This window comes from Pseudopipra pipra, chromosome 9 (assembly GCF_036250125.1).
Source record: "Pseudopipra pipra isolate bDixPip1 chromosome 9, bDixPip1.hap1, whole genome shotgun sequence".
Classification (NCBI taxonomy): Eukaryota; Metazoa; Chordata; class Aves; order Passeriformes; family Pipridae; genus Pseudopipra; species Pseudopipra pipra.
Genome location: NC_087557.1, coordinates 26538885 through 26564494, shown reverse-complemented (window position 1 = coordinate 26564494; position 25610 = coordinate 26538885). Strand labels below are relative to the sequence as shown.

General features: G+C 38.7%; 1 protein-coding gene across 12 annotated transcripts in view; it reads left to right on the top strand.

Moving 5' to 3' along the window:
- MAST2 (microtubule associated serine/threonine kinase 2) overlaps positions 1 to 25610 on the top strand; it is a 192289-nt gene that overhangs the window by 102952 nt on the left and 63727 nt on the right. For 11 of the 12 annotated variants that reach the window (XM_064665343.1, XM_064665345.1, XM_064665342.1 and 8 more), the window contains one exon: positions 21047 to 21138. In XM_064665343.1, coding sequence (XP_064521413.1) covers positions 21047 to 21138 — 92 coding nt within the window. Of the gene's footprint in view, positions 1 to 3270; positions 3517 to 21046; positions 21139 to 25610 lie in introns of those variants that run through there. The other variant, XM_064665349.1, reaches the window with a different exon arrangement.

Genomic DNA, 25610 nt, shown 5'->3' with positions numbered 1-25610 from the left:
TTTCCAATTAGTATTTTAACTGGTTTCCATGATAAGCTTTCATTTACCATAATGTGACTCATGAAAGTCATCTTCACTTGAAAACTACTGGACTACTACATGGTTCATCCTGTTTGAAGTATTTAAAAATATAGTCAATATTTTGGAGACTTTACATGATATCTAGTCAAGTTAAAATGTAGTCAGTCATGAGTTTTGACCTTTGGGATATTCTTTTTCAAAATTACCTCATTGATCTGCTTGGTACTACTTCAGACTTTTCAGGGAGTTCAGCTTACTTTTAAAATGACAGATTTTATTTAAAAGAAGATGGTCTTATACCTAGGGAATTTATTTAATGATGAATGTGGCTGCTATGAAAAAAGTCCAGAAAGCAATGAGTTTCATGTGGACTGTTTGCCTAATTGCATTCTCATTTAATGTCAGGCTTAATTAATGTCCTACTTTGATAATGGTAAAGATGAGAAATTGGGGAAGTCATTGACATTGACTATTTATAACTGTCCAGTGGATGTGGTGTCATTAGGAGGGCCCTGGAAACTGTACATTTGGCTGACAGAGAAATAGTCCATCATCACAGGAGCTGCCGAAATGTTCTGCAGGTGGTCTCTTCTGAGGACAAGTTGGGCATGAAGTGGAGAAGGTGCATTAGGAAGATTGATGGACACTAAATATCCTGAAAGACGAGTGGAAGAATTTTATAAGAGAAGAGGTTTCTTCAGTCTTGGAATACCTCAGGGTCTGGAATTCACAAAGACATATTAACGTTGTTATGAGTTAAATAAAATAGAAGACTCATCTCATAACCTATTTGTGTAAGCGTGCTGTTGACATGCTTTTTCATATACAGGAGGATATATTTTTGAATTACTGAGAAGTTTCTGGTCCAAATTTTGCAAAATGTTTTGCTTATTGTGCAGAGACAGTAATACAGTTCCTTCGAAGGATTTCATTTGTCATTGTAGATGTGAGAAAATCCTTATGCTTCATACATTTGTTACAACTAAAGAGAAGTCTGCAAATGTTGACACTGTCATATTACTTTAAAAGCTTTTTGACAGTTTCATTGTGTTCTTCTGTTTTTCTAGCAAAAACACTGCATCTCTAAATGTGGCATCTTCGCATTTTTTGGGGTACTCTGAACTTCTCTGGACTTAAAATTTGGGGATGGTCCCAAAGTGAGCACTTTACAGGTGCTGATTTGCAAGATCGGAGTTCATTATTGGCATATGGAACAGGCATTTTGAAAAGCAGGACTATAAAGTGTTAAAAAATTTCTGCTGTTTTTGACCCAGTGTTATATAATTCCCAAAGTGCTTTTTGCAGTTCTTGGGTAAAAGCTCTGCAGAATGGTGTTAAATGGGGAGTTGGGCGGGCAGATGGGTTTCTGGGGATAGCAAACACCCCATTCCCTTCCCTGCTGGGGGTGCCCTGTGTTCCCCAGGAACAGCAGAGGACGGAGAGGGTTTGGCTGGATTAATGTTGCTGTGGGACTGTCAGTCACTGATGCCCATGAAGTGTTCTCCTAAAATGGCTTCTCCTTTTTGTGTCCTTCCTCCAAGAGATGTGAAAGTGCTGCTGCTGCTGAGTACAGTGATACTATGAGTGATACGCCTTCCACTACTGAGTTTTCAATCACTTTTGAAAAAAGCATGATGAATATAGATTTAGGGGCTTTAGCTGATTGTGATCTTATTTGTTAACCATAAACAGTCAAGAATTTATTTTTGTTGTGATGGGTTTATTTTGTTGGTTAACTGACCACTTTTTTCCCACCATTATTGCCTGGCAATTTCAATTCATGTTTTAGCTGACAGAGTAAAATTTTCATACCTTTTCAAAACCAGAGTTTATTGGAATTGGAAGGTCACATAATATCCTGAATATAATTCCAAAATGCTAGTCTTCAGTTTCTACTTGATTGGCATATGTTATTATGTGCACACAAAAATGAATGCGTTTATTCTTTCACATCAGCGGTAGACAGTGGCATAGTTTGGTTCAGTTGTACTCTAAATTAACTTTGTGAAATCAAACCCACTGTATGACTTAGATTAACTTCATAAAAATGTTTAAAAGCACTAGAAGAGATGAGCAGAGATTCCAGAAATCCCATTTCCCTGTTTTGAAGCCCAGATGGAAGGGCATCCTTTGCTCCATCAGATACTGCGATTCCTGATAAACGTATCTATTAAAAATGTGCCATTATTTAATGGGAAATTATGAAGACCATCTAATTCCTCTGTGTGATTCCGTGGAAAGCTAGAGCGAGCCTACTGGGGTTTCTTTCTCCCAGACATTTTTCTGTGCATGTTTTAAGGGCTGTATTGTGCGTGGAGGGCCGCGCCAGCTGTTGATTGTCATCTTTCTCATGTTTGTGATAAAAAGCCACTCAAGAAGGCTGAAATATGAGAACATCATTAGCTTTCCTACTGGCAGAAGTGCTTAAAAAAGCCACAATAGAAAGAAAATGGATTGCATATTGAAATTTAAAAAGGGGAAAAAAAAAAGGGAGCTCCAGCGAGGTTTTGTTTAGACCCTGGAAAAAGCAAAAACATGGCAAGAGGCTTCTACAGGCACAAAGGGGAACAGTGAAGTTGTAGCTGATGTGCAAGGGGGGTGCGTGGGAAACCTCTGATGTGCATCACAAAAGTGCCACTTGCATCACTTGCATTTTGTTGTCAGAATTCAGCTGGTTGAGTTGTATTGTGGGCACCAGGTGCTACGTAGGAGTTTGTGTTTACTGTGACTGACGTGGTTGTGGTGCGGCTGATTTCAGGAGGAGAATGGATTTCTGTTTTTAAACTGATCTTAGGAGGCATTGGACTCTTTTTTTTTTTTTAATTAAAAATCAGCTTGGGTTACTAAAGATAAAATATGGGATTTGTTTAAAGATGGAAGATTAATTAAAAAAATAAGGAAAATGTCCCTGATGTGCCTCATGTAGTTAGGAAACAGAAGGGCCACCATGTCAGAATAAAAACACAAACTAGGCAGTCAGTGGTGCTCTCTGTGCAGACACAGCCTTAAAAACCCCTCTGTTATTCAGGATTGCAAACAGCACCCAGTTATGGTTTTGAAAATATCGAAAATATTTTGATTGTAATTAGATGAACACAGAGAGATATATATAAAGCACATATGCTGTGTAGTCATCAAACTCCAGGTTTAAAGTGTGCACATTACGAAGAGAATAAATATCTCATTTTGCACTGCCTCCTAAGGTGGAGGGAGGGAGGCAGGGATGGAGCCGGGAGAAAACAGAGGCAGTGGAAACAGCAGCAATATGTACGCTTGCCTGCCTGTCTCACATTAATGGAACAGCTTGCAAGGTCTACAGGGAATTTGCATTGGCTCTGTCACTGGTATTATTTAGTTCCTTATTTATTGCTAGTGGCTTGATTGTGCTGTATTTTCCCAGCAATGAAAGCTTTTAAAGATCATGTCTGACTCCTTTTGGACAGTGCTGTCCAATTTCTCTCTGCCTGCTACCAGCATGTTGAGGCGATCCAAAAGGTAATCTAAGGATTTTGCGAGTAATTCTTACCATGTTTTTCTAAGCTGCTTGTTTTAATACTGTTTTCTTCTGTTTTAACAGACTGAATCATATTCCTAGTATGTTAGATACGATTTCCTGATTTCTTAATGATTTGTAAATGTGTTCATTGTAAAAATCATACCGTGCAGATCCACCGATCGTTCTTTTTAAAGGTATTTATTTAAATGCATTGTTCCTTCTCACAGTATGTGAATGTGAGAAGGGGTTTGTTTTTGCAAAATGATGGATAGATGCTTACTGGGAGCGAGCTGCTTTATTATTCGAAGTAGCAAAACAGTATTATGATGATATAGGCAGCACTGTGCAGGGCTTGCAAATATTTTGACTTATAGGACTTACAGTCTTCATGGAGATATGCATGGGCTTAAATTTTAAATAATCTTTAATACATTTAGCGTATTTTTTTCTTGGAGATGTAAATATGTTCGTGTAGTAGTTAATAGGATGGGTGTTTTTATTTACACTGCTCTCTGGATTTTGATAAAATCACATTGAAGTGTGTAAACTAATGAATGGTATTGGATCTGATGCAGTACAGGGGTGTCCCTTGAAGGCTTGGAAATATCAACATAATTATTGCTCATCAGGTGCTCCGTGGAGCTTAACGTATGGAGCCTGAAAACTTACTGGTGAGACTGGTAGGCAGTTAATCCTGACTAAAGCAGTATATTCAGATTTATGAATAAATAGTTGTAGCTGGTATCAGAATTTCTCAGCAATTGGTTTGTTCCTACGGTTAATGATAGATGTAAGACTCAGAATATAAGATTTGACCTGATTTTTAGGGTGAATTTTGTTCATCAGCTATCAGAAATGATATTAGTCTTTTTTAGAGAGTTGTAGCTTCTACATAGTAATATTTTGGTGGGCTCTTCATTTCCTGTTATTATTCCACATTTGTGTTAAATTTTATTGAAGTTGTGTACTGTGCTGACAGCGATTTTTAGAAATTTTAGTGGCAACGATGAAGGATTTTGTAAATAAATGGAGATCTTAGTTGCCACGAAATGCATTAGCAGTGTTATTCTTTTCAAAATTGTTGTCTTTAGCCTGTTTTTTAAAGGAAAAGAGCTCCTTGAGATTCAGGTTGTGTGTTGATCTCTCTGCTCCAAGCAGTAACTTTCACACCCATTGAGCAGTTGCAGCAGTAGTTTGATGGAGGAACAGAAGTGGCAGAGATAAAGCTCGGTATTTTCTTAAAGATTTCTTGATTTTTGTCTGAGCAGAGGAAAGGGAGGCAAATTATTGTCCTGTCCCTCCATTTCCAAAGGATAAGGTAGGTTGGACTCGGCTTTCAGGTGCTGCTTGGCCACCAACCAGTGAGCACAGGAGCAGCGTGGGGTAATGGGACCTGGCTCACTGTGAGAGCCAGGTGGAGGGAAGGAGCTGGTTTGGGGCAGGTGAGAGAGGACACTGTTGCATAAAAAAAATAACTTGTTGCAGACCTGCAGTTTCTGGATCCATTTATTGCTCCTGCTTGGAGAACTTTGGTTTTCTAAAGCTCTAGGTGGTGTCTATTGTGCCTAAAGGTAGTATTTTTTGAATATTCAACAATAATGATCTTCCAAACAGAGTGGACACCCGCAGTGTTTCTCATAACGAAAATAAACTATCTTTATTTTCCAGTACCTTGTTAATGTGCCATTTTGAATTTAAAATTAGACATCAAAGACCCAAACAATTTGAGAGATACTAACAAGGTTTCATGTGCAATATTTTGTCAGAAAACTCCTACTCAGAATTTACAATTCCATTTATTTGTTAGTGGTTCAAGTACAAAAAGAAAGAAATTGATCTGTAAATCCACTGGGCATCTTAATGGAAAAGAGATGACTTCTTATTGATTTAATCACATAAACGAGTATTAGGTATTTCAAAATGATCAAACATCACTATATGAGGAGGCAGAGCAGAGAGCTGCTGCACAAAGTCATGTGGTGGAAATCCTATTTTGCACAGGATGGAAACCGCAGCCTTCAGCCAGCCTTAGAAATGAAATATTTGAGAATGTGTGACAGTTTGCTGGGAATATCACCTTCTGCCGTGCTGGGCTGGCGGCCTGCCAGCTCTTTGCCTGCTGTCTTGGGGGAGATGGGTGGGCAGGTTGGGCTGGTCTTATGAGTATTGTGATAAATCAGCTACTTCAGATAATACTCTGTGGTGTTGTGATTCTTGCCAGAGTGTAGGTCCTGAAACTGTGTGTACCTGTACGGAGTAACTTTGCTCCTGAGAGTATCTGGGCTGTGAGAGTGGTCACTGTTCATGTAGTGCATTGCAGGACCATGACCTGGGTGTTTCTGCACACTAATGTTCTCAGGAGATGGCATCTGGGCACTTGGAGTGAAGTACTGTATTACTAAAGGAATAAATATTTTTCTGTTTCTAATTGGCCCCCTTTGAAAGCATAATGTTCACTTAGTACACTCCCTCCTTTTAAAAACGATGATTGCAATTTCAGTTTCTTCTGTAACTTGGCAATCTTGGGCATGTTTAGCACCAGAGAATTTTTTGCTGTGTCAAATATTTAATACCATTTTCGTCTGCTCTGTTTGTAAAACTTCTGTACAATCCTACTGCGTTTGCGATGGCTTGTGTGTTCTTAATCCTGGGCTTCTCCACCTTTGATTTCTCTCAGTTTTAATTTGGTTTCGCATTGCAAGAAAGGGTTAGTGGTGGTATTTTGACTCCTGAGCTATGGCACATTTCTCTCTAATGGCTTCTGATATGTACTAAAAATCCTAAAGGGCTTGGCTCCCATATGGCTTTTCCTACATTAGGAGGCAAATGGGAGGGACTCCTCTTTCTCCTCAGTACGTTTTGTTGAAATGAGCTCTCTCGTGCAGCTGGTGGGATTCTCGCCGCAGCTAATGGCGCTGTGAAAGTGAACCATCTGCTCCTCCGGTCAAAGTGGCTGGATTGTTTCTTCTTGAACATATTCCCGGAAGGATAGAGAGAGTCAAGAGCAAACTGTAAATACATAAGTTTCTCATGGGAGGGGTGACATGGGCATAAATCAGATTTACCTGTCAAACTGGTTCTGTATAAATATTTATGAGTTTGAACTATAGAGGAAATATGAGAACTCTTCGGTTCAAAGGGCACGTGGGGCTGGTATTCTGATATCAGCTGTACTGAGGCATTGCCTACTGAAACTAGGTTATGGAAAGATAAAGCATAATTCTGTAGTATTTAAATTAAATGTGTCTGGTTTAAGTCCTGTAATTTCTTTGCACTTTGGGCATATCTTGAATTTACTCTTGCAATTTGATAATAACAGTGCTGTAGAATTGTGCAAGTGGGTGTTTGTTGGTCTTGTAAAACTGACTGAGTGCTGATTTCTAGCGTTTCCTCATTTTTTCATTTTAAGCCTCTCTGGGTGGTACAGGCAGTGACTATGGGTTTTAATAATTTTATTTTGTTTAGTGACTTTCTCTTTGCAAAGTTAGGATGAGGAAGATTCGTGTGTTGAACTGACTTGAAAGGTAATTCTGGAGGATGACAAAGGTGGATTTTTGAGAAGAAGGGCCTGTTGGATTTGCTGCCATTGATGCTCTAATTCTCTTTCCTCATCTCCTTTCAGTGAAAGAGCATCAGTGATACAGTAATTTGTTAAAACCACAAGAATTAAGTACTCATAAAATGTAAAGCAATCTTTCAGTAGCAAGACCCCTCTAAAATTCCATGGAAATCATTGTATTTCATTATAAACAGTTCCCTGGTAACTAAGAAAAATACTGTTCATTATTGAAATATTCACAAACAATAAGAGAAACCACCTTTCACTGGGATGTAAACGAGTGAGTAGGAAATAATCAGACAGCCAGGAACCTGTAAATGGTGCATTTGTGGAAACTTTGCTGCTGCCATAACAGGGCCATGTTAGACAATGAGTCCATACATATCCTTCCAAATGTATTCAGTGTCTCTTTATGCTGATTCATCTAGATTGACATTAAAAGCTGTATGTCAGAAGGATGCCACCTCCTCCATATATACATTGTCACTTTGAAGAAAAACAATTAGTTTGATGCTAGCAGAATACTTACTTTTTTGTGGTAATATAAAGCTAATGTTAAAAATGTGAGTCTATACTATAATTAACTTTAAAGTGACAGCTGTCACGCCACACATTTCCTTGCTCAAATGAATAACATGAGAAATGTTTCCCTTATGTTGGGAAGGATGTGAAAAACCTGGAAATCTGATGCTTTCGATAATACTTAGCTCAGTTTTTTTACCTAGCTCAGCATATTAAATGACCTCCCGACACTCATAATTGGAGAGGAAATTTCATTCAAATTGCTTGTGCTAGTATTTCAGTATGGCTTTAGGACAAAAACACAGCTTGGGGGAGAAAAAATTTCTACCTTATCTTCTGAAAAACTCTGTATGAGAATAGTCTGTTGGATTACATGGAAACTTAAGGGGTGTTTTGCTCACTAATGGATGAGTTTTGGGGAGCTTCCAATACACTTTCCATTACAGGACATTTGCACTACTTAAATACAATGAAAGAGACTGGTCCAATGACTGGAAGAGAGGTCTTCCTAATATCCCAAAATATTTGTAATGATTTAGGCAATCCACCTGGATTGCTGGTAATTTCTACTTTATTTGGGATTCTGTGGAAATCATGTTTTATATTAATTTTGAATACTGTTGGCTCTTTTCCTGCTAGACTAAAACCCAAAGGAAGGGTCCTACAGGGTTAATGCCGAAGTTTTAAGCCCTGAAAGCTCTTTGTTCAGATCGAAACTCTCTTGTATGAACATTTGGCTATTGCCCAGGACAAACCAGTTTTTCAAGTCAAAACCTTTGTGGGGAGGAAATGAAGCAACACACAAATTGTGGACGATTTCATGAATTATTTGGATCCTTCACATGAAAGAGACAGCTGAATATAAGATAATTTTACACTGATGTTCTAAGTAAGCTAAATGAAATTCTGGGAAAAGAGGCTGGTTCCAGCAGAGGTATGAGAAGGGAGATTCTGAAGTTCACAGAGGACATTTGGGTGAGATCAGTGCTACTATGGAAAGTAAAGCAGAAAGAGTACATACTGGCACGTGTTTGGCCTGAAAATGTGCAGTTCTTGTGTTTAATTGAAGTCGACACATTTGGGTTTTGGAATCCTTACAAAGTCTGTGCATCTGCTTATTTCAACTGTTGTTTGTCTCTGACAAGTGCCTTTTAAATCTGAGCACCCATCAGTTTAAAGCTGTGGGATGGCTCTGCCCATGCTGTGACATTAATCCTTGCAGGCCCTTGTTCTTTGAAGAGGTGTGGAGTTGTGGTGAGGAGCAAACTAAGAGACGTGTTCTCTGGTGCACTTGGGATTCCTGTTATTTTACTGGCAGCTGAATGCTGATGTTGACAAGGAGCTGTACACCTTAGAGCAAAATGGTTTTTATAAAGGCAGACCTTATTTAAGATATACAATATATGGTATATCATCTCCTATCCCATACACCTACCTGGGGACAAATGACTTAGTTTTTGGTCTGGTGCTGAACACTTTGTATTGGCCACCATCTCAGTTACCATATCGAGCAAACAAATATCTTATCAAAGCATTAAGGAAAATGCTTTTGATTTGATTCTACATTTTTAGCTAATTATCAGATAATCCCCGAATAGTTTTTCTCACTCTATAGCCCAGTTATCTTCTTTTTTTTTCCTGTTATTTTGAGGACTACAGAGTAATACCTAAGTGTTCTTTGAAGGAGATTTTTAGTGCAGATAAAATAATATGCACTTCTGTAGTGAAATGTCATAGTTTATTCCAAGCCTCTTAAAAAATTTAGTTTTAAAGACTGTTCTGGTGTGTCTGCTTTTGGTTCTATGTCACCTGAAGATGGAAGGATCCAGAGAACTGAGATTCAGAAGGGGGATGCTTACTAGTCCTGTACAGGGGAGTCCTTGTGCCAAATGTGAAATCCAAGACTCCTGATACCAGTTTCTCTTGGCTATAGTTTTAGGCAATGCTGTGCAGTAAGTTGGACATGTTTTGAGATTGTCAGCTTAATGAATCACCATCTTTTCCACGAAAATGCCTCGAGTTTGAGGAGTTGGTGCTTGACTATCGTATTTTATATGAGGACAAAGCTTAGTCGTGTACTGAATATCTAAGCAAATGTTATGCTTATACAGTGGTATGATGCTTCTTTGAGTCTCCTCATATCCATTACTGCCTGCTGTGTTTGTGTAGTGCTAAGCATGTAATTTAAACTACTTCAGAATTAATAGAAGATGTAAACGTCACCTCACGTGTTTTGTTTGATGCTGAAGGAGTTACTTTTGGTGTCAGGCGACACTGCCAGTGAGCATGTGCCACGGGAGAGCTGCCAGGGCTCAAAGCAATGTCAGCCTCTGTAGATTAAAGTCTTCTGCAAGCACATATGAGAACAGTCCTTCCCTGAATCTTTGTTCTCTAAGGAAACTACCTCGAATCCTGCGGTGGCATTTGAAATGCCTTATTTCCAGTGTATTGTGTGTTTTCCTGTCCTTTAATTTTGTTCCAGTCTTGATTGCATGGTAAATTAGTGTGTTACAATTAGAAGACTTAATTTAAATTAAGCATGATTGCTGTTTGAATACCTGACTTTCTGTTAGTGTTTGCATTTGTCTTCCTCTGTGTCTTCATTTGTGTATGCTCTGCAATTTTTGTGGGTCTCATTTGGTTTCATGCTGGTTTAAGACTTTGTGGTAGAAAGTAACTGGTGTAGCAGGAAAGCTGGGATGTGGCAATACTCAGCTCCCAGAAGTGTATTTTACAACAGTCTTTTACTTATACAGAAATAGGCTATTGTTATTGAACAGTCCTATCTTTCTCTGCTTTCTGTCAGAGAAAATTGGGGCTGTGTTTGCCTGTGCTTGTTGAGTTTGTGCTAAAGTTTGTTAGACATAATTTGTGAAAATAATGCTTACCTGTTCTTAGTTCCTGTAGTTATGACTAAGTAAATAAAGCACTCAAAGAGCTTTTAGAAGTTTCTTCATTTGCATTCTGATCCAATTTTAGATGAGGTACATTTATTAAATATCTGCCTTTTTTAAAAGCTGTGTAAATTATGGCTCTCATTTTATTAGGTTTTAGGTTTTTTTCCTGATTTCTTCTATGATTTAATTTTGTTATCACTGCTACCGTCCATTTATTTTAGATACATTCATGTACTTGTACTTACTGCTCTCTACCATCTTACTGTATGTGGAATTGATCTTGATTTTACTTTTCAGCCTTTTAAAGTAGAATAGCTCTTGAAAAAAGTACACTTCCATAGGTGATGGTGAACTGCTTTGCCCTTTGGATGTACTGCAGCAAACTTTAGCTGTCAGCTTGTGGCTTCTAATGTTTGTGTTTTTCTTCTGCTTCATTCTGTGAATGATTGTTCTAGCTTCAGCCCACTAAAATTTCAAAACTCTGTGTGTGTATCTATTTGTAGTACACGTTTGTAATAGTTATTAAACTGGAACAGCCATCCTTGTATGAAAAATTGATGGCTGTTGGGTAATGAACATTTGGCTCAGATAGCAAGTAGGCTTTACACAAAAGAATGAGGTTTAACATGTAATCAGGCTTGATTGTTCCAGAAACTTCCCCATGCTGGGGATCTGAGGGCTGCTCTTTGTGCCAGGGCAGGATCTGCACCCTGGGCCTCCCCCTCTTCTCCTACCTTTTGTGGTTTTCCTTCTCCATTAACATGAAATGCCTTCTACAGGTCTGTGTTCTTATTATTTTAGTAGTCAGCTTATTTGATCTGATATATACTCCAGTATAGTTATCTAATGTATTTTTGTAAATAATTTTTTCTGTGTCTTTTTAAGTATGCTGTTTTTATCTGAGACAGTGGTTTATTGACAATCCTGTCTCTATAAATGAGTGAGGACCACATAACTGAATACCTGACTTACAGCACATGAATTTATACCAGTTTTACTTACTTGCTACACTGAGCATTTTCAATGTCCACAGAACTTCAGCTCCTGTTCCCTTCTTTGACATTTAGAGCCAAGCCTTACCTAGGTAGCCTTCTTTCCCTCTCTGCCATTCAATGAGTGTATTGATTAGAACTGTCCCAAGCAGCATTTTTTTTTCCATAGCTGAAGGGAATAAACTGCAGGGAGCAATATGTATTCTCTTTCGGTGTCTGTTTCAAATTAAAGCACACACGTCTCACCTTTGTCTTGCTCTGGTAGGAAACTGCTCTGCTCAGCCCTGTTTGAGTCCAGGCAGGCAGAGCATGGCACGTTCCTGCCTAAGGCGTCTTAGTCCTGGACAAATGTCAAAAGTTTTGTATCCTGCTTGCTGAGATTACAATTTTCTTAAGCCTGGATATTTTCCTAGTATGTCCATTGGACTATCATCAGCCTACCTTAGCACACTCACGCTCTGCTGCTATTTTTTAGAGACATTTTTGAAGATTTTTGTCCCATCTTCGTGTGTGTGCAAATATAATGAGCCGCAAATTGTTTTCAGTTCTTCTGTTTGAAGTCCATATTTTAACACTTTCAAAGGAAAATGGTTTCCCCCTCTTTTAAAAATGAACTTTTCTTCATTGGACAGTCTTTTAGAAGTATCCTCTCCTTAAAAAGAAATTTTGTTAAGTTGATGTTGATTTTGTTTCTGTTGGTTTAATTTTGTAAGAAGCTGCTAAGAGTTGGAAAACATTATTGCTTTAGAAAGGGGAGGGTCTTGTTAATGAAAACAGCACATTCTCACCTCTCAAGCTAGAAGCAAAAGTATAAATTTAAATGATCATTGTAAGGTAGGCAGGTTGAGACTGATTTTGTGGAGCTCTTTCATTATCTACTACACTTTGCTGTTGGGAATGCACTTGAGAATTGTTTACCTGTTCAATGAATATTTTTTTATATATCAAAACCCTGCAAAATTAAAAAAGGGAGAATGGCAACCCTGGTAAGATAAAAGAACATGGTTCTCATAGCAGCAAAGGTTAGGGCAGTGCCTGGGTCAAAAAGGTAGGAGGAGTGAGAGTGTTGATGCATCAGTGGTGCAAAACATATGTTGCAGCTTACCTTGGTGGTTTTTTTTTTCCTTAGAAGTCAGATATTTTTGTCCCTCTAGATAAATTCAAAATATCCAGAAAGCCTTTCTGTCAAAAGGGGTGTATAACTGAAAAACTGAGGGATGGTGATTTTACATGAAGCTACCTAAAATGTTGATGAATTGGTTGCAGATGAGGACCCAAGGAGCAGATTTACTGTCTAACAGCATCCTCTCCCTGTTGTCTGCCCTTCTGGCACACTTGTCCAGATGTGGTCTATGCTCTGTTCAGGGTTTTCTGTACTCTAATCTACTGGAAACTGCTTGCAAGTTAAATATGCTGGAAGTTCTTAAGAAAGTTGATGTCCGTCTTGCCCCTTGGAGAGCTGAGGATGGCAGTAAATAAGACTCACCTGCAAAATATCAGAGGCACCAGGGATGGAAGCATGGCCCAGCACTTGACTGAGAGCCAAAGGAAAGCTGTAGTTCCAGCTGTTGGAAAGCATATCACAAGTGTAACGTTCTGCCAAGCGAGCACAAACCCTGAACCTTTTCAGTAGGATTGTTATTGTTAGTCTCTGTTGTTGGAAGGATGAATCTTAGCTCCACTGGAAAGGTTTTGCTCTGTTGATGAGAGCACCTTCAGAATAGATATTCTTAAAATTTGGCAAATAATTCAATTGCAAACATACTAGTCCTGTTTATATTCAGAATGTTCCCACCCTGGTTATTACTCTGTTCGATTGTGTGAAAATCTGTGCAGCAAAGGCAACGCCCCTGACAGTCTGATTTGGATATTATTTCTAAAATACTGTATTGTTAGAAGAGATTTAAAATTAGATCAGTAATTTGTCCTCATGCTGAGATTTGGAACTGCAGGTAGCTGATAACGAGCTAATTTGTAACATTTTTTGATTCTTAAACTAAGAAAATGCCCTGAAACAAAATGAAGAAAATTGTTCACATTGTGTGCTTCAAAGCAACCAAATGACTTTTCATATTATTTTATACAAGATTTATATTAAACCTGGAAAACTTTATTTCATTTTCAGCTCATTTGCTTAGTTTTCTGGATCCATCTTTGGGGAGAGTGTTTAGACTGTGTTTGTTATACTGCACACCTGCATATAATTGTACTCTGCATGGTTAGAAGATTCAAAACAGTATAAAATCATTTTGTCATTTCATTCTGGAATTTGTTTGCTTGGATTTTTTTGGAGGAAAAGACTTATGACGAACTGTCTTCTGTGAGAATTGCCAAGTAGAGACTTATTTTAAAAGCAGCTATGCTACGTGAAGCATTTAATAATAGATTTGGAGGAAATGAGAAATGAAAGTGTGCGGTTAAGCTTAGCTTTCATTAAATCATCCTTTCACATTCTGTGATGTAACTTCATGGCAGTATAATGCATAACAGAACTGAAGCAGGAGATAGGAATGCTTGAGAAGGTCACTCTATGTTTTTGCCCCTTAAATAGTGTTTATATTTATTCTGGGGTCTCTCTTCCATAATCAGACATTTTTTTTTCTTACTTTTTTTCTTCCATACTAGAACAAAGATAGGCTTTGAGGGAGGAATATTTAGGAATAAAAGTGGCTTCATGTAGTTGAGAATGGCTGTACCACTCACTGTAATTTGCTGTGACATCTCATTTTGTTTGCCTTTGCAGAGTTGTTCCTGTGTTGTTAATAATGCAAAAGGTCTGAACTATACAGCGTAGTGCAAGCAGGTGTGCACCAGCCTCAGACATTAGGCAAATTAGACATAAATTTGGTGTTCACTGGAAATTTTACCCTTTTCTTTTGTAATTTCTTAGCTTGAGATGCTGCTGCTGCTTCAATTTGAGCTCTAAATGAAGCAGAAGGGTTTATCTAACATACAGCTTGTTTTAGATGAAAGGAAAATGGTCTTTCATACAATAAGTTAATTCCTAAGTAGTGAGATGTTAATCTTGCTTAAAACAAAAGAACCAGTCTGCATCCAGTTTACTCCTTGCTTTGTAAGTCTTGCATTGCTCCACTCCTTGTTACTGTGTTTGTTAGCCTGAAAAAAGATGTTGTTCATGTGTTTTACCCCCATTTTCTCTTTGGATATCTGTACAGAAGTGCAGCCCACACTTCACAAGTTGACTGCATCTTTTACCTCTGTGCTCCTCGTCTCACAGAATTCACACTTTTCTACAGCCATCTGCACATTGACTCAAATTTACTGGTACCAACATAAGGCATGGGAACATCCCTTAGCATCCATCTTACTTTAGTGCAGAAGGGAAAGGCTTCAACCAGGACTTTTCACTTGTTTCAAGGCAAAATGAAGTCGTCTTTGCTTTCCAAGAAGACTTTCCCAGACCTCATAGGTGACTGTGTAAAATGTCTTCCTCTGAAGCAGCTCACACATTGCATGTATTTGAATTATGGAACAGGCATCAAAAAAAGGGAGGGAGGGGGATGAAGCTTTTCATCCTTCATGGAACAAACACCCCTGCACACAGAGTGAGTCTGCAGCACCTTGGCACAAATGTCACCTGCAGCAAGCCAGAAATCTCCAAGCAAAATGTTCAGTTATAAAAAAATATAATTTTTACCAGTTTGTTTTGTCTCATGAGCTTCAAAAGAATGGGCAATGCAAATTTGAGTAGAGCCTGGCTTGCTTAACAACTTGCTTCTGTTTCTGTGGTTGTAGTAACTACTCCATGAAAGCTTCTTGTGGAAGAGGATCCTGTACTTGAACCAACCAAAAAGTTGGCTTTTATTGTTATTTTTCCTTAAGGTTAAATTCCCTTTAGGTTCCAGAGTTCAATCTTGTTTGAAGCTCTTCAATTAGGTGGGCAGAACAGGAATACTGCATTCCAGTCTCAAGGTCATGGGAGTTGGGGATTGACCTTATGCAGAAATGAATGGCAGGGAAAGACTGTCTAGAAATGCACTGGAAAAAGGCTCCTCAGTTAATTAGTCTGAACAAGGTAACCAGGAAGGGATCCAAATTCAGGATGTTTCCTTGCTTGTGGGACTTTAATGACAGGAAATAATTGCAGTTTTCCTGGGTGATGCTGGGAAGAAGATAGTTCTGTGTCTGTTGTGGTGGAGACTCTGTCTTCAATCTTAAAGTTGCTTGTTGAACTTGTACTTCCATCCTTCACGTTTTAAGTGCGTGTAAGTGTATTTCTTTATGACTAAGTAAGTGTTTGTTGTAGAAATGTACAAACCACCAAACCTACACCATGAATAATAACACTTTCCCCCCCTCCCAGTTATTCTAGGATGAATAACTTTTAAACTGTTCTTGAATGTGGAAAAAAAAAAGAAGAAATCACTTGAACCAGATGCTTACTTTTCTATTTTTGAGAACTAATTATCCCTGTTGTTGGTAGTGCTAAAGCTTACAAAATTGCTTCCATCTTTGAATTACTATAATTAAGACAATAACTTCCACATCTAGTTAACATTTCTGCGCAGCTGGTGCATTCATTGACATGCAGATTTTGGATTTTGTAAATTTTCTGCCATTGTGAATAAAAATTTTAAATACTTATTTTCATTTCCAAAATGTCTGTTTCTTGTAAAGAATTCTTTGTAAAGCAAATCAACTGAAACCAAACTTCTGTAACATCAGAGGAGAATCTGGTGAAGTTTGGTTAGGTGATATTACATTTTAGGAAAATATGTAACCACAAATAACTTCTGTAGATATGATTGCTCTGAATTTTGGATCCCAGTCCAAGGGACTTGGGGTCATTGAATTGAATGTCAAATCTGGAACAAGTCTGATGTTGGACTTCTGAAGTGTTATTTTGAAAGAAATTATTAGTTAATGGAAGAGTTAATCTGGCACTCTGACAGCTTGAGGTGATTTGCAAAACTAAAACTGTATAATTAAAATGAAAATTTTTATTTGAAGGTTGGACTTGATGATCTTGGATTGTGTTTTCCAACCTTAGTGATTCTATAATAAATTGCTAGTCTGAATAAAATGCATTCGTAAATATTAACCAAAATGTGATTTAAGATATAGTTTTTCCATACATCTTATTTCTTCAAGTTGATTTCTGTCAAAGTCAATGAGAAGACTTGTGCAATTGGTGCTAATCTTGTTTACTTACATAGTCAGTAGCTTCAATATGAGACATTCTATAAATTCAGGTAAATTTGAGAAACTTCCTTATCGTTATTGGCTTCTAATAACCAGCAACACTATGAAATTACTTGATGGTGGTGGCTGGTTATGTATTTTTAAGTTGTTTTTTTCTGTGGCCTTGCATTCATTGCATGAATGCCTCATGGACGTTAATGAGTTTTGCTCAGTGAGTTGAAGATGTCCCCTGAGGAAACCACTAAAATAAAGAACCAAATATTGATTTATGCTGAAACTGAAACATTGATTTCTTTTTCAGACTGAATATGCACATGAAACAAGGTGTACTCACGGTGCTCATTTTAGAGGCTTGACATGGGATTGTGTGTGGGGGCAGAGAAGGTTAGTTGGGGTGTAGCTGCAGAGCCCCTGGGCTGCGTGCAGCTCACAGATACACTGCCAAGTGTGCTCATAAATAACTCTGGCTAAGGGTGCTGGCCCCTGGGTGCATTTCAGTGGGTGCAAACCCAGTGTCCAGTTACCAGGCCCATGTCCGATGTCCTGCAGAGTCCGGTTTCAAGAACGCGCTGGGGACGCTTCAGAGCATGTAACAAACGTTATTTTTACTGCAGGCAGAGAAGTTAACTCTAGAAATAGTAAAAGCTCTATTTCCATAGTGATGCAAAGGCATCGTTTCAACTATTTTGATGTAAACTGCGCGTTTTGCTGTGTGTGTTCAGAGTTAAATCCAGTTGCTCCCGTGCTCTCACAGGTTTCCAGGCTCGGGTTTGTCTGTGTGGGTGTGGGACCTCAGGGGCACAGGGGGTGGAGGGGCAGCACCTCCAAATCACTCTGCTGGTGGAACTCAACCCTGCAGCTCTGGGCTGTAGAGAAACTCTGTGCTGCTAAAATCATGTTTTGCCTTAGCTGGAAGATCTGGAGGGGATTTGTTCTCTGAAATTATGACGTGGGACCTGAGGAAAAAAAGGTTAACAAGACCCATAGCAAATTGTGAGAGGAAAGGAGGGTCACGGTAAGGGTCGCCTCCCATTTAATGAAAATAGCAAACCTTTGGCTTATAAACAAATAGTAATACTTAGAATCTCTCTGGACTGGTTAAGAACCTGATTTTTTTCCTAGTTAAAAAACTCAGATGTATAGCCAACCTTTTCCTCTTCTGCTTTCTCCTATTACTCCTCTTTTCTTATGTAGATTGAATTAATTTTTGAGTAAAAAAACATACAGTGTTTTTTGAGAAATTGCAAACAGAAATAAACAATAATTAATGCAATTTAAAGTATTAACAACATGGTCTCCTCTTTGTCATTGACCTGGTAGCTCAGTTTTGAACCCAGGACTGACTGTCTGGCTAAAATGCATCTTACAGGAAATAGTTTGTTTGAATTTCTTTGGCACAAAGCCCTGGCTAAAGTCAGCTTTGCTTCTTTCATATTTACCTGTTCTTCTTTAGGAGGTGCTCAAATGTCAATAGTGACTTCCTGGGGGAGAGATTGCCCAGCTGAAGTCACAGAATCATGGAACATGCTGATTTGGAAGGGAGCCACAAGGATCATTGAGTTCAACCCTTAGCCCTGCTCAGGACTGTCCCCAAGAGTCACACCATGAACCTGAGAGTATTGTCCAAACAATTCTTGAACTCTGTGAGGCTTAGGGCTGTGACCACTTCTCTGGGAGCCTGTTTCAGCATCCAGCCACCGTCCGGGTGAAGAACCTTTCTCTAATATCCAACCTAAACCTCCCCTGACACAACTTCAGGCCATTCCCTTGGGTCCTGTCACTGGTCATCACAGAGAAGAGATCGGTGTCTGCCCTTCCTCTGCATGTTACCTCCTCCCTTCCCCCCCTTGTTTTTATATTTTAGTGACTACCAAACTTTTGTCTCTCTTGTTCTGTATTTCCTCAAGGATTTTTGTGTCTATATCCATAGAGCTCTCTTCAACCAGTAGAGTGTATGATTGTATTTGTATATTTTTCTCAACATATAACATGAATCTGAGAAGTTGGGAGTTCTGTTTTGTTTTTAGTCTCTGTGTTTAAGCTTTGCCTTATTGCCAACGCACATAGGTCATAGAAATGGCTAAACAGGCCCAAGCGGTGTTTCCCCTTTGCAGATGAGAGATCCAGGGAAATTGAAAGTTATCCAATTTTGAGGGTGTAAAGAGAATAATGTTTTATTCCCAACTTGGGGCTAGCCTTTCACTCCAAGCCATTCTCTCCTCTGGGTACATTTGTGTAAACCTGACCTCTTTTAAGGGGTCTCAGCTGTGCTTGTTCTCCAGCCACTTAACCCTTTCTCTTTTGGTTCCTTGTCTTTACAAGGACAGCAGAGAAAATGGGTTTGTAAAACTGTTCAATTTGGCAAACACAGGCAAGCAGTTAAAAAGCTTTGAGTTTGGAATAGTTTGCTTTCCCTGTTACGCTGTGGTTTAAAATATACTAAGTTTCCATAGCCAGCTCCAAACATGGCTGTGGTAAAGTGTACTTTAAGAATTCTCCTTAGCAAAGAGAACATGACCATAGAGAATGGAGCTCTATTTTCTCATTGTAGTAGTGTTTTATATTGAGCAAGATCATAAATTCCTGTGTTACATTTTATAGTAAAATATCCAGGTTTTTTTTTATGTTTTACATAGTAATACATATTATACTAGAACACTCAGGAATTTCATGTTGTGAGAAAGATTTTCTGGTAATATAAACAATGATTATCTGGTATTAATGTTGGAATTGAGTATTCAATCTTTTTTCAGCAGTTACTGGAATAGTGTAACTGAAAACATATTCAAAATATCCATGAACTGAGATTTTAAGCTTCTTAAAATCAGTCTGTTAGTTTTTCCATATGATGTGCACAATGGCAATCAGGTTTTGGATGGACTGTTGTTGAATAATACATGAATGTAAATGGAGATTGTATGGAATCAGTTGGATAATTTTGAGGAATGCTTTAAGTACACTAAAGAGCCTGAATAGCAGTTAATGGTGCTTCAACTTTATTACTGTTTATTATAGTTGGCAGTTCAGTTGTATTTTTTTCTGCATCAAGTTCTCTAGTTTCCTATAGAACAGCAATAAAAAAAGCTTACAAATAATAATAGTCAGATGCACTGTATCCTGTGGCAGCAAAATAGTTTTGCATTAAATTGTAGTTCTTGGCAGTCTGAGCGTGTTTATTGTTGGGCAGCTCCAGCAGATCAGCCAGTGCAGGACAGACCTGGCAGACATCAGCATTTGGGGCTCTACAAGCAAAGAGGCTTTGCCTGTGCCTGGGGAACCCAATGTGGAGCTTCACAGGGCACCCCCAGAGTGGGGCCAGCGAGCTCCTTGGTCAGCCTCTCCTCAACCTTCCCCACTCCTGGCTATTCTCCCACCCCTGTCAACACCAATGTGATTTTAGTTACCCATTTTGAGAACTGCTGAAGGAAGCAGAAATGTTTCTGACATCTAGAAAGCAAGCTGGAGGTACAGTGAGCAAATGTATGTAGCAATAATATATACAAGTTGGTCAGTTGTGAGATTTTGCTGTTTAAACAACAGTAAAAGTGGCAATCACAAAGTGATTTAAGTATCTAGTTGCTCTCGTTCACAGCTCCTGTGGTTTAAAACTGTTTCTCTTGCCCACTGCAATTCCTTTTATTATCTTTAAGGCTAAATGTTTGCTACTAGCAATCACAAGCTGGGAAGCAAATGGAGGAACACACACATCCTTCATTTGGCTCAGTTCTGAAACTCCACTGGGAAAAAAGTAGATCTGAACTGCCCCATAAGAAGTGTCACTTTCCTTGCTGGAATAAAGTCACGGCAGTGAGTGGAGTTGATGTGGCAGAGGCGTGTCTGAAACTTGCTTTGCAGAGTTTTCCATCAGTCCTGCCACGTGCATTCACAAAGATTTTTGAATCCTAAGTTTTAAGTTTAGTCAGTAATCCTGCTCATCTGCTGAACTGTGCTAACACTTTGCTTTGTAATTTTAACTCTGCCCTAAGGAATGTGCTCTGCTTTCTTATAGTAACAGCCAACAATTGTCATGGATTTATTTGCTAGGTTGGATATTGGTAAGAATATCCGAAGCACTCTGGGGTATTGTACATTTTTTTTTACTTTTTGTGAGATTTGTAAAGCTTGAGTTGTGCATATTCTGTGAATCAGGAATGAATTATCAGCTATCTCCTGTGGCCTTTGCAGCATATGTTTCCAAAGTATTAAAACACCTTGTTGCTGCTTTTGGCCCTGTACATTTTCTTCTTTGCAGGGTCACTACCGAGGTCGAGAGCATAAGGAAACACAGACCTAAATACTGAGGTTCCTCCTTAGCTGAAAGACATTCTGCAGGACCTGCCTTCAGGTGCTCTTGTTCATCTGACCATGCCTTAGTGTTCATCTTTCTTTCTTTCAGCTGTCGGACAAGCAACAGAAAGAGTTTGATTGTAACATCCAGCACGTCTCCAACTCTCCCACGACCACATTCCCCTCTTCATGGGCACGCAGGTAAGTCCCTGGGACTGCTCTGCCTGGGAATCATTAGCAAAAATGTCAGTAGTCATCGTGGTGAGTTTGAACATATTGATACTCAACATCAAATGCGCTCTTTGGAGAGCATATTCTGACAAGAGTTTTTCACCTTCTTTAACTTGTAAGAGGGTCCTTGTAGTTTCAAGATAAATGTTTTATGTTCCATACTTCCTAGTTTGCTTCCGTATCCGTCCTCCACTCTTCCTGGGGGATTCAATCCTCTCGCGTCCTGCGAAAGAGCCTGAGATGGAAAACAAAGTAAAATAAAATTAGATAAATACGTTTAAATAAATATCTTGCTTTGAGTCTCTGAGCATGGTTAATTTGTGCCAGTGATTTAACTGCAGTTCTCATGAGAAGGAACATCCTGCTTGTTTCCGTATGCCTCTGGCAGCTGTGCACTGTGCCATTTTATGGTCTCTGTCTGCTCCTTAGAGCAACATGAGGTGCTTGGGATTACTTTTTCTATTTTTTTTTTTTTATTTTTAAATTGCTGCCAATTTTGTGATGGCAGCAACTGTGAAATGCTCATTTCAGAGCACATGGGCAGGTGCTTGTTATTCATTGAGGTGAAACGTGCAGAGATGTTCTTTCTATGAAAAAAGAAGGAATGATTCTTCAGAAAGGGTCACACATGCAGATTCAACAGCTTGCCTGAACAGCATGTTCTCTTGATGTTTTTGTTGCTGAGGGAGGTAGGTGATGTGTGACTGCAATGTTTTTGCTATTTCAAAATGCCAGAGAAGATGGTTGGGCTCCAGGTATGGCCCTTATGGGCACCAGTGAGTAGCATGAAACAGCTTGGACATTTGTGGCACATCCACAGTGGAGCCTGTCTGGAAGCACATCACTGCTGCCTGCGAGACAAGGAACTGTTGTTTTCGTTATAATCAGACTTTCTTCCTCCTACATGGCAGCGTGTTCTGTAAATGCTTTCTGGAGATGGAAACTAAGGAAATGCTGAGAAAGAACAGCACACTGATAGTGGCTCAGCTAAAAGGAGCCATCTGCTTCTGTTTGCAGAGCTTTGCATCTCGAGAGGTGACATCCAGCCTGTTGAAAGGAAAAAGAAGGCCGAAGTTATTGTTCAGGGATGCCCATGAAAGCCTCATTCACTCTAAGTTATCGTAAAAATCTGTCACGTTTGCTTGGGATGCTATAAAAAGCCCATTCATGGAAGGCTAGGAATTTGCTTTAATTACATTGGTTTTTTTTTTAAATAACCCATTATTTTCAAATTAAAATGTTAACAAAATCTTTTAGGTGATAGATTAAAATAATTTTCTTTTTGCTTCAGAATCTGAAATAGGATGCAGGGCCAAAACTTTGTATAGGGCCATCCCCTTTCACCTCAAACTCCCTTGGTTCTGTTGTGTGTAATTATGGTAGTCATAGCTTTGTAAAATTTGGTTTCAACAAGGCATTTTTCATGGAAGAAATTCTCCACATAATTACATTGTACTTCTTACTTTGAGTTAATATAGATTTTGTTTTACAAATTCTGAATTAGCTGTACAAGCCTTCAACTGAGAAAAAGAAGTGTCCTGGCTTGGCTGATTGCAATAAGATGTTGATATGATCGTTGCTCAGAAAACAAATGCAGGATTGCTTATAATAGAAACATTTACATTTTCTTTTCTCTTCTGTCTATTTCAAAAGTGAAAAGTTTCTCCAGGTGGTTTTGTTGCTGTTTCAGGCTTTATAAGCTTATAGTTTATTAGATAAATTGAATCTATTAGATAAAGTATGTATCTTCTAAAAAGAAGAGTATTGACTCAGTGGTGTGCCACCTTGCTTTAGCAGTAGTTTTCAAATGTTTCCACTTCTTTGTTCTGATGTTGGATATGGGATTTTAAATTATTAGTTAAAAGGAAATCCTTTGTGACCTCCAAGAGTAGCCAGTAGAGCGTAGGAAGGTAAATTAATTGTAATTTGAGTTCTCTACCAGTACTATATTTAGGAGTCTTCCCTGGGAAAAAATAATTTATTCAAGAGACAAAAGTAGATGAAATTTAGAGTAGAGTCACAAATATTTTCTTAAGAAATATCATATATGAGATGTGAATTCGAGAACAGGCTGTGATATTTGTTTAGTATTTGAACAGAATCTATCAATCTGTTTGTTCAGGCACACGCAGTGATGAGTTACTAAGAAACGCTGGAGTCTCTCCCTGGCCTGTTTTGTCTTGAACTTTTGTCCTGTCTTCTTGATGCCCACTCTGAACTTCTTTTACAAATCAAAGGAACATCAAGCATGCAGAAAAATCAGGGAGGCTTTCTAAAACATTTCTATTCAGAAACCACACTAAAATGAAGTCCTGTATGGCACTAATCCCAGGAGTTATTCCTCTGTGTGTGTACTGTAAAAGTCAGTGGGTGAGATTCAGTTGTCCTTCTGTCAGGTAAGAATGAACCCCCTAAGGAACAGGCAAATGCACATACTGTCTGAAATAGCATCCCAACAAGATGCCAGGCAATTTCACATCCTAGGACTTTTAGAGGGAAAGTATTACTAAGAGATCTCACCATTTGAGACAGAAGTACATCCAAACAATTTTAACTCTGCCATGAAATCACTTCTGAATCAAGAACACTTAAGTGTGCTAGTTCAGTTTTCAAACTCTATGAAATAGCATTTTCCAAAATGAGCCAGTACTGTGGCATAGAGAGCTACAGCTTGTCAAGTTAGTGGGTAAGTAACTCTGCTTGTTTAGTCTCCCAAACTTGTAGTTCCAAGTTTTAGGGATACAAGTTTGAAAATTTTGCCTTTATTCTAAATTCTTTTTCTTTCGAAATGAGAGTGGGGGAAAAGGTACACACATGTATTCCTTAGGTTTGTTTGTATTTCTTTGAATCCATTTTTTAAAATCTGAAAATTACAAAGAGGTTACACCGTGAGGTTGATAACTAAGTTACCATTAGGTGATATTTTAAATTGGAAAGCTTAAAATCAAAATAGTAACATTACTTTTATAATTTAGTAGTAAAGAGATAGGTTCTCACAGCTGGAAAACTGAAGTTCAGGCTATTTTAAAATTTACTTTCCATAGCTGTAAGGTAGCCAGGTTGCTTGCTGGCTTCCAGTGGAGACACTTGTCACTGCTGGGACCTTTGCCATCTGTAAGGGCAGGCGGAGGGAGCTGGCTGCAGGCAGCACTGTGCTGCTGAACTGAATGATTCCACTCTTACACTGCAAGTTCAGTCCCACCTTCTGGCAGAAAAATGGCTATTACTGAGGTCCCTATTTATTTATTGGAGTGGGCAGAGTATGTAACATACCACTCTAGATCCTGCCCTGGTTATCAAAGCTTCTTTTCTTCGGCGTGTCATGTGTGTGATCCTCAGATGGTGTGAGAGCGCTGTGGCATTCACTGATTGGGAGGCCAGTGGTACACAGGGTGCTTTAAATTTTTTGATCATTTTGAGATTTGTGTGTGCTGGAAGGCAGCTAATTCTGTAGCATGCAATATGACCTTTAGCTGCTTGCATTAATATTCAACAAGTAATATTTGTGTATGCTACATAGAAGACCACGAAAAACTTTTTTGTATTTATTTATTTGTGTGATTCTCAGGAGCAGGTTTTACAACATGGAGCCATGTTGTTAGTTTTTGGACTCATAACCTATCTGGTGAATGTCATGTTTGTAGGTGATAGCTGACACTTTCATGTATCTATTGCCCATAAGGTCTGGTTTCGTATTTTGAGGGTAGTGGATATAGAAATGCTTTGGTTGCATCCTTCTTCCTGTGTCCAGAAGATGTAAAGGTTCCTGCCTGAATTATTGGCGTTTGTGTAACTGTGTTGATTTACCTAATGGGCAATCATTCTGTGTAACAGCCTCCCTTGAGACAGAGTCATTTCAGGTTCAATAGTAGCCAACTATAACCCTTGAGCAACAGGAGAATCTACCTTTGCTGCAGAATAAATAGGGTTTCGATCAGCCTTGGTGAACGAGACCATTGCACTGAGGCTTCTCTTATTAAAATGCCTTCATCTAGAGCAGATGCAGCAGTACTGGGAAATTTTAGGGAAAGTAGTAATTCCCCTTCTCCCTGTTGTTTTTTTAAAGCTTCACCCAGACTTGAATTGAGTAGAAAAACTAATTGCTTTTCATTTTAACACTAGAAGCAAATCACAGGGGATCTAATTAAAATTCCAGTGTCTGGAAGGAAATATGCCATATACATCTGAAAAAGTAGTTGCCTAAAAATTAGTAGTATCTCTGTATCACATTGTGCAGGCTCAGAAGAGTTTGAACACCCACATACTTAATTCTGATATTTAAAAACTGTCATTACCCAATTTACTCAGTTATTCTGAAATTTTATTTTTATCATAATCCAGAAAGTTCACAAAAGATTGATGAAGATATAAAAAGGCAATGACAGTCCATTGCTTGTTTATAACAATGTTGGGCAATGAGCTTTTTGTTCAAGAGGATCATC